The 9,432-nt window shown below is 26.5% G+C and overlaps 1 protein-coding gene and 1 long non-coding RNA gene across 2 annotated transcripts in view; both read right to left on the bottom strand.

Annotated features, from left to right (window-relative positions):
* Window positions 1-3,013, bottom strand: part of LOC108747211 — a 4,518-nt gene extending 1,505 nt beyond the window's left edge. Inside the window, exon 1 of the long non-coding RNA XR_001939224.1 lies at window positions 2,803-3,013. This is a non-coding gene — a long non-coding RNA (uncharacterized LOC108747211). The remainder of the gene's footprint in view (window positions 1-2,802) is intronic.
* A 3,990-nt stretch (window positions 3,014-7,003) lies between these two features.
* Window positions 7,004-9,432, bottom strand: part of LOC108747198 (vacuolar protein sorting-associated protein 51 homolog) — a 6,137-nt gene continuing 3,708 nt past the window's right edge. The window contains exons 8-11 of the mRNA XM_018484524.1: window positions 9,027-9,361; window positions 8,660-8,837; window positions 7,279-7,391; window positions 7,004-7,170 (exon numbers count right to left, since the gene is read on the bottom strand). Coding sequence (XP_018340026.1) covers window positions 7,062-7,170; window positions 7,279-7,391; window positions 8,660-8,837; window positions 9,027-9,361 — 735 coding nt within the window. The 3' untranslated portion in view covers window positions 7,004-7,061. The remainder of the gene's footprint in view (window positions 7,171-7,278; window positions 7,392-8,659; window positions 8,838-9,026; window positions 9,362-9,432) is intronic.

The raw sequence follows: 9,432 nt of genomic DNA, 5'->3' as shown, positions 1-9,432 counted from the left end.
ATATATATATATATATATATAAAATATGTGTGTGTGTGTGTGAGCGCGCGCGCGCGTGTGTGTGTGAACAAATAGAATAGATGTATAAATAAAAATATTAACAAATAAAAGCAATATATGCTGCGCTGCTTATTAAGTACTTTTTGATGTCGCTCGGATTAAATTTTAATCATTCGCTAAAGAGGATTAAAGATCGTTGTTGCAGATTCAGCTTAACATCTACATATATATATATATATACACACACACTAATATATACACAGCTATAATATAATAATTGTATCACCTCCGAAAAAGAATAAAGAATTGAAAATATAAATAAACAGAATATTAAAAAATGCTAAATTTTCTTATTTTCTGAAATTTTATTTTATATTTCATTATTTAACTTTATTCGATCTAATTTTAACCACAATATATATATAATTTTAATATTTAGAAACGTAATATTCTTTTATTTATTTTTTGTTTAATTTTTTTATTCGATAAAGAACTTTCAAATTTGATTCAATTTATTTGATAATAATAATATATTCTCTAAATAAAACAGCTAACTCTTTTAATACTGACGGTTGCAAAGATTAAAAAACAAGAGACAAAGAACTTGTCGTGAGATAAAACAGAAAAGAATAGAAGGGTTGAAGTTATCAATTAACGTCAATTTCTGCTAATTCAGTGGCTTCTCTCGATGTTCATCAAGTCTTCTCTCCCCCCTTAATTTGAAAATGACTACTTACTACGAGACTATGAGTATTGACGTTTAAACATATTCGAAAGATAACAAAGACATAAAAAAAAGATAAAATACATAATTATATAGAATAGAATAATGATAATAATAACAATATGATGCTAAGAGAAAAAAGGAAACAATTTTAATGTTTGTTAATTAATAATTAATTAGTTATATACATAATAGTTTTTAAACTTATAAAGTCTTCTAAACTCTTTCAATTTCTTAATTAATTTCTAAGCTGTATTTATAATAAATACTTTTACATTTCTAAATTTTTCAACCTATTTATTCTTTCTCTAAAATATTGTTACTAATATAATTAAATTAGTTTTTAGATTTTGATGCAAAATGGATGATTACCTAATGAATTACAAAACAAATACTTTGAAAAATAATGAATTTGGATATGTAATAGTAATCATTTTATATTAATAGTGACATTATTTGTTAGAATAAAATTCGAATAAAATCATTTAATCTTACAATTTATTTAATTTACTAAGTAATGTTATTAGTAATAAATATTACAAAGACGTTAATAATAATTTGGAAAATAAAAAATGCAAATTTATTTGTTGTATTCAAAAATACAATAAATTAATAATGTTATGCAATTTATTCATTTAACTCAACATTAACAATTAGAAAGAAATTACTAATGTCATGCAACTGATTTCATTGACTGAACCTAAGTAAATATAAACAATATTTTGTTTATTAATAACTACTTCTTAAGTTGCTTTCTCACTAAACATATTGGTATTTCGACTCTAGTCGTTTTCCTCTCTTATATCCTATACTCTATATTATCGTGTGTGCGAGGTGAAGAAGTCATCGCGATAAAGAGCGAAGACCCATGAAGAGAGCAGAGCATATTATATTTTCAGAATAAGAAAATATATCTTCTAATTTCAATGTACTTTACTTGAAGTGGGAGATTAATAAGAAATATAATATAACATAATATAATATAATATTTTATAATATAATATAATATAATATTTTAAATTCTTTAAATCTAAAAATAATTAAATTATTTAGCAATTTATTGATTTAGTAATGAAAAGTTAATTAATTAAGCAGAAGTTGAAGCTCAAACTACAAATAAAAAGTTGAAGCTCAACTACAAATAAAAAGTTATAAAAAATTAAAAATTAAAAAAAGTATTTTGGTTTAAAACTTGTTCAAAGTGCTTAAAAATATAAAAATAACATTAATAATAATTCTAAAGAATCTAATAATAAGAAAAAAAAAATATTAATTTTCAAGAACATTAATTTAAATTCTCATAGAAAAAAATTAGCGTTCAAATTCGATTAACAATTGCTTTATATATATTTTAACAATTCTTGTTTTTTTCTTGCCGAAACAATCGCAGGAAATCGAAAGTAACCTTTAACCCTTTAGCACATCGTGCACGTAAGCAACTAATTTTATATAGTAATCATAATTTTTTTTATTAATTTAAAGACGATATGCATATATATCTATTAGATATTTCTATTAATAATCTCTAATAAAATTTTTATTAGTCTTTCCACTATTTTAATATTTTTTATACATACGTATGAATATATGTATATACATGTGTGTGTGTGTGTGTGTGTGTGTGTGTGTGTGTGTGTGTATGTACATACACATACACGTACACACACATACACACACACACACGTACGCACGCACGCACACACACTCGCACGCACACACGCACACACACACGCGCGCGCACACGCACGCACACACACACACGCACGCACACACACACACACACAGGTGCATATAAATAAAATTTTAATAGATAATATAGATATATGTGTATAGCACAATTAATTATTATTTTCTGAAGATTAATTTTAATAGAGGAACAAAGATATTTGAATATTATACAAATTTAACAAAAAGCTTTTAAAATCCAATCAAGAAAATATATAAATAGACGGAGGACTTCATGATATTGGATACAAGCAAATAATTAAATTCTGTATAAATATACTACTTTTTTAATTAAAAAACTATCAAAAGTCTTTTATTATTAGAAACTAAAGTAAATCAACTCGCGTATGTACATTCTTCACTTCGTTTCACTAAATGTGCTGAATCGCAGCTTTATTCTCGCGCGTGTTTTACAGTTCTACGTGAACAGAAAAAAAAACTTCACTGACGAAGCACGCAGTGACTGAGCGTCGTGCTGGCCGTGCACGCTTGATGAGCTTGATATAGTAGTGCACGCACGCACGCACACAGCACAATTTGCAGCAACACGAGCAGCACAGCAACGCGACGATGACTGAACGCTAAGTGCCGTTGATTGGCTTGATATAGTAGGGCGCGCGAGCGCGCGGCGCAATTGGCTCCGCTGTACGCGCGGGAAATGATTGGTCAATTTAATCCTAGAATGCGCGCCGCATTAAGCATTCAAACGGCGTTCAGTGCCTATTAACCAACTGCTTGGTGACGAGAAAAGAGACATCCATAGCTACCGTTATTTTCTGACAGTATTTTCTACTACCTTTTTCTATTATTTTTTTGATTAATTAATCCTTAGGATCTTTTCTCTCTGACAACAAAAATAATAAATTTTTGATTTTTGAATAAAATAATAAGAAAAACTTCTTTCTTTTTTCTCCCCTTCTTTCTCATAATGCGCATCTACAAAAAGTGAAATGGAATAATACAAGTGAACAGAAGTAAACAAGGAATGAAATAAAAGTAATAGGAATGTAGAATAAACAAAAAAATAGGAATAATATAAAAGTAAGTCATATATTTCAATTTTGGTAATTATTAATTTTATCAATATATTTTAATTACATTTTATATTTATATAAATTATTTATTATTATTTTATAATTTAATTTAATTTTATATAAAATATATGTGTATTTAAAACTATGTATATATTTTATTTTAAATTCCTAAACATTTTTTTAAATGCTAGTTACGCCACTGTCTTTTCCCCTACTTCCGTGGCCTCATCGTCGATCACTCCATGCTGCCATTTTTTTCTCTCCCACTCGTTCTGAGTCAATTTACCAATTGAAATCAGTGTCGGTCGCGGCACTGAATAGTCCGCCAACCGACGGCGAATGATCTTGTCCCTCCTTTCCCCTTCATCTATCTAGAGGGGAACTGTTATCAAACTATTCACCGGTCCAGTAAGGCCCTCATTCAAATTCCGCGACAAGATTACTCGCGTTCTCGTCGCGAATTAAATCCCATAATCCCACATATAGATTGTCAAACTAAAATAAAAAAAAGACATGAAAAACTCAAGAAGTTTAATTCAAGAATTCAAAGAAAAAGAATAAATTAAAAATTATGGGAACTAAAGGATTTAAGGGAAAACGAATTTTACCTAAAAAATATTTAGTTCTTACTTGTATACATGTAATACTTTACTTTCATTCCAGTTTCACGTTGATTGCGCCTACCAGCATGTAAAGTAATCGTGTCGAAGTGAATTTTTGAAATCATCACCTACGGCACTACTACTTAGTATGCAAATAAGCTAGTGAATTAAGAATATTCTTTTCTAATTAATTTATATTTCTTTTAAACTTCATCATATATTAATTGTCTTTAAATATTTATCAGGAAAAATTAAATTTATATTAGAAATTGATATTATTACATATATAATTTACATGCATCGATAGATGCATATATTTGCAGAGAATATCGAAATTTAAATTGATACTATTCTAATTTTTTGTCATTAAAGTATCTACTAATTACATTTTTCAAAAAGATACTAATGAATGTATGTTTAACAGATGTGAAAAGGATAGTTAAATTTGTGAACGCACCAATGAGCGTTCTAATGGTGCTTCGCCCATTGTTACGGTCACAAATCGAAATATCCTTATTACTATTTCTGGAAAATGTATATTATTTCTTAAGAGTCTGAAACAGAATTATATAATATTAGTATACGCCATATGTCTTTAAAGAAAAAAATTATATATATACAAAACGTTATGTAGGTGTGTGTTTGTGTAATTTGTGTGTTTAAACATAGTTTTATGCACACATACGCTAATGTGACATTAAAAATTTACCACATACTAACGTTCTCAACTCTGAAATTTACGTCGTAGAAAAACATATAAAATTAAAATTATTAAACATATATAAAAGTAAAATTAAAATTTTCAATATCATGAAATCTAGAAATTAACAGACAATAATATCTAAATTTTATCTTTAAGAAAATTATATACAAAAACTTTAATACATATTACGCTTATACTATGTACTTTGAAACGCTATAGAGATTTTATGACGACCGTGACTTTCCCATGCGGGTCTATTTTAAGTACCAAAGTGAAGCAATGTTAGTACTACACAATGCCAATTACTTGCTTTATTTCCTTTTCATTTGTCATCTTTTGATTAGACATGTGAATGTATTAATCATGTATAAAAAAGAAACCAATTTCGAGAAATTGCTAAATAAAAGCTGAAAATAAAACGACTATTCTCCAAGTAGGACACTGTATATCTAAAAAATAAATTTTTAATAAAATCTATTTTCAGCAGAATATTGTGTTCTAATATGTGTATATAGTATATTATATATTATATTAAATACTTTACGCAGATGATTTATGATAAGCTTATTCCAGCCTTTGAAACGAACGCTTCACATAACTATCAATTCACTTTGACACGTCGTAACTAGAAGTACGATTGGTATCTATATGTAGCAGCAGCTTCAGATGGAATGCCACGAGAAATTGCCAACAAATTACACATGCACAGGTGTTTCTTGAGATATCACGTGTGTCTGCTGCCATATGTTTGTTGTCTCCCTATCTTTGAGATCATTTTATATTCAAGATCTCTCTTCAATGCATCTCAAATAAATTTTATTTTGTATTTTTTTTTATTTGAGAAACGTAAAAAATGAGTTATTAAATTTTTTCTATTACACATATTTTATAATCTCAAAAATTTTCTGAATATTAACTAACATTTTATTTTATTATGATTTAATAATAATTTAATATACACAAAGATCAATAATATAAAGCAAAAAGGAATATTCTGTAATTAGAAGAATATGAAATTACATTTATTTGAAATGCATTGAGAATTAAGAGAGCTTGAAAATAAAATGATATCAAAGAGATAGAGATAAATCTTTAATTTAATTGATTTTAATTTAAGTTATTCTAATTTTTTAAACGTGAATGAAATTAAAAATATATAGAATATTTTGTAGACATTATTGTGTTTATTGCATTAAGTGTCCTCTTCTTTAAGATTAGAATGATAATTAATGTAAACTCAGTTCTTTGTAAAAGAATTCAGAATCAAATTTTACAGTCACAGTTTGCCGAAAGCGTTTCAGGGGAGCGAGTGTTATTAAATTGGATAGAATGCCATGCGTGGGCTCAGGCCGGATACTCGCCGAATGAATCTCATCCCAAGAGAGAGGAAGTCCGAATTAAGTCGAGAGATAGCTACTGCTAAGGGGTTACAACCAACAAGTTCTCTTTGGTATCCTATACAAACGATAAACTTATTGCGACTCCATTTGTCTCTTAATTGATCGATAATATTCTGATGAATTAGGGTATTGTAAAGAAATTATAATGGTATTAAATTCTGCTATAAAATAAAAGATTAGAATATAAATAGAAAATTAAAATAAAAAATAAATAAAATGATAAAAATGATTGTAACATAGAAAAAATAAAAAATTAAAAAATAAGCAAAATAAAAATATAAGAAAAATTTTTTTTAATATATTACATATGTTATTATATCAAATATAATTTTTATTTTTATTCATAATATATATAATGTAAAAAATTATAAAAATATAAATTTTTCAAAAAAAGCACTTAAAAATATGAAGAGAACTCAGTAAAAAAATTTGAAATGTAATAAAGAATTCAGATTTATTAAAATCATCTGACTCTGTGCTGTTTCTTACATCATATACTGCTAATAGCTTTATACTTTTAACAAGATATATATAGGTAGGAATAAAAATTAGAATCAGTTTCACAACATGATAGAAAAGAATGAAAGAAAAAGTTTGAGGATTTTTTAAATAAAAGATCATATACTATAATAAATGAAACAGTGTGTATTAATTATTGTATTGTGTATAATCTAATCCTAATCTTTAATTATTATTTTTATAATTATATATATATTACATAATATATATTTAAATATTGCAATTATTATAATATATTATATTAATTATCATTTCAAGACATTTTTACAAATTACATTGCATATATTACCATGATTATTATTTTGACATATTTCTATATATGACTGTACAAGATAATTTATTAACGTTCGTAATTCAACCTCTTTCGCAAATAATGTCCACTACGCTGGGCTCCATCAAAACAGGGTCCAGACATCTATGAACTGCACTACCTAAAATCTCGTCTAGCAAAAAGTGAACCACACTAAAAATAATAATAAGTATAAGTAAATATATATACATGTATATATACATATACATACGCACAAATTATTTATTTTAACTTATAAAATTAAATCGAAATCTCTCTTACTTTTCATCTGATACGAATCGCCATAAATAAAGTTGTAAATAATGAGTATCCACTTGGATTTGTTGTAAACCATATTTGCTGAATGTTCGCAATCTCACGCATTCAAGGAAAGTCTATATATACAAATTAAACAGAAAATATTAAAGAAACTTGATAATTATATGATGCTGTAATTTCGTATAACTTTTTCATACAACAAAATAATTCTTTTTTTGTATAATATATTTTAAAATCCTATTATAAAAAATTACTATTATATTAAAAAATAATTATTAATTTAATTTTTTATTCAACTAAATGTAAGCATGACATGAAACATATTGCGTAGTGAACGATGGCAGAGTTGGAAGGATGAATCAACTTTATAAAGTGGATAATGGTCGTGCTATTTTGTCATTGCGACTACTCTGCACCTGAGCGATTATTACGCCAGTACAATGCCTGCTAGAAGTATTATTTCGCACAAATTTTTATTCCTCTATATACTAGAAAATAATTTTAAAAAAATAATAAATATTACAAAAAAATAACAATTTAATTAATACTATTATTTCATTAATAATAAATGATATAAAATAATAATTAAAAATTAACTATAAAACTATATAAATACAATTACATTATATCATATCAAATATTAAACAAAAACAATAAATCGCTCGTTATCTTGCTTAGTAATATATAAAAATATTTAAAACGACTACTTGTACGAGCAAAATTATAAGGATGTAAAAACGCTATATATTTTCTCACAATTACCATATTGATTAACGTTTCAACTTCACAGAGTCTTTTTCAAAATCTACATAGAATTTAAATCATGTTTAACAGAATTAAATGATACGTACAATCGCCAAATGATAAACTACCGTTAAGAGACCAAAACAATTAGATTTTTCTTCATCTTTCATTTACTTCGTCTGTGCGAGAATGGTCTTGATGAATATCTTCAAACAGAGAAATCTCAAAACTTTATTATTGATGAATCTTCCATCAATAATATTTTATTGTTTGACGACTAAAGTTTTGAGATTTCTCTATTTGAAGATATTCATCAAGACCATTCTCACACAGACAAAGTGAAATATGAAGAAAGATCTAACCGTTTTGGTCTCTTAATGGTAGTTTATCATTTGGTAATTGTATGTATCATATATTTAATTTTGTTAAACATGATTCGAATTCTATGTAGATTTTGAAAAAGACTGTAAAGTCAAAACGTTAATCAATATTGTAATTGTGAGAAAATATATAGCATTAAGTATTTTTAAATCCTTATTTTGCTCATACAAGTAGTCGTTTTTACTATTTTTATTTACATTAAATATATTAAAAGATTATTTTATAATTATTATTATTATAAAAGTATTATTAATATCACCTTCAAGCTTATTTTGATGATCCCTGTTAGAATAGATGCCTTGTTGAATTGTACAGAAGAGAATATTTCAATTCGTTCAGAGAACAATTTATGGATATTTGTCACTAGAGAAGAATCGATGTGACTAGGTGTATAAGATGACCAATTTGATCTATAATGTTGTCTAGATATGCTAACACTAGAACAAATTTGTTATGTACTCCGGTTTCAATGATCAAAAAATAATAATTTTCGAAATAGAAGATTTAAATATCAGAATTAGATTCTAAAATTTATATAATTATATTTTATATTAACATTTTTCAGTTAACATTTACATGAAAATTAGATATTAAATAAAAAAATTATTCAAATGAAAATCTTTTACCTGTGAGTCTTTCTACTACTGTCGCTACTTCTATCGACCTGACCATCATTATCATCGTATAAAGTGGCAACTTGTGCATCAATGGCAGTTACATCTTCGACAACTCTCTTCATAACAGCTCTCACGGTTCTAGGTTCAATCGTGTGTAACCAATCCCTAGTCTCTACGGATTTTCTCAGCATTTGAGATACTGTCAATCCCTGAATTCGTACATAGTGATTTAACAAATTCTGAGCAGCCTCTTGAAAACTATCACACATTTCTGATCCGGGAGTTATGATATTTTCTGAAGATGCATATTGATCAATACTGAAAAGATCGTCGATGGTCGTAAGCTGCAAAATATAAAAATAAAATATATTAGTTATTACACACACACACACACGCGCGCGCACACACGCACACG

This window comes from Trachymyrmex septentrionalis, unplaced genomic scaffold (genome assembly GCF_001594115.1).
Source record: "Trachymyrmex septentrionalis isolate Tsep2-gDNA-1 unplaced genomic scaffold, Tsep1.0 scaffold196, whole genome shotgun sequence".
NCBI classification, from domain to species: domain Eukaryota; kingdom Metazoa; phylum Arthropoda; class Insecta; order Hymenoptera; family Formicidae; genus Trachymyrmex; species Trachymyrmex septentrionalis.
This window is presented reverse-complemented; position numbering and strand designations above follow the sequence as displayed.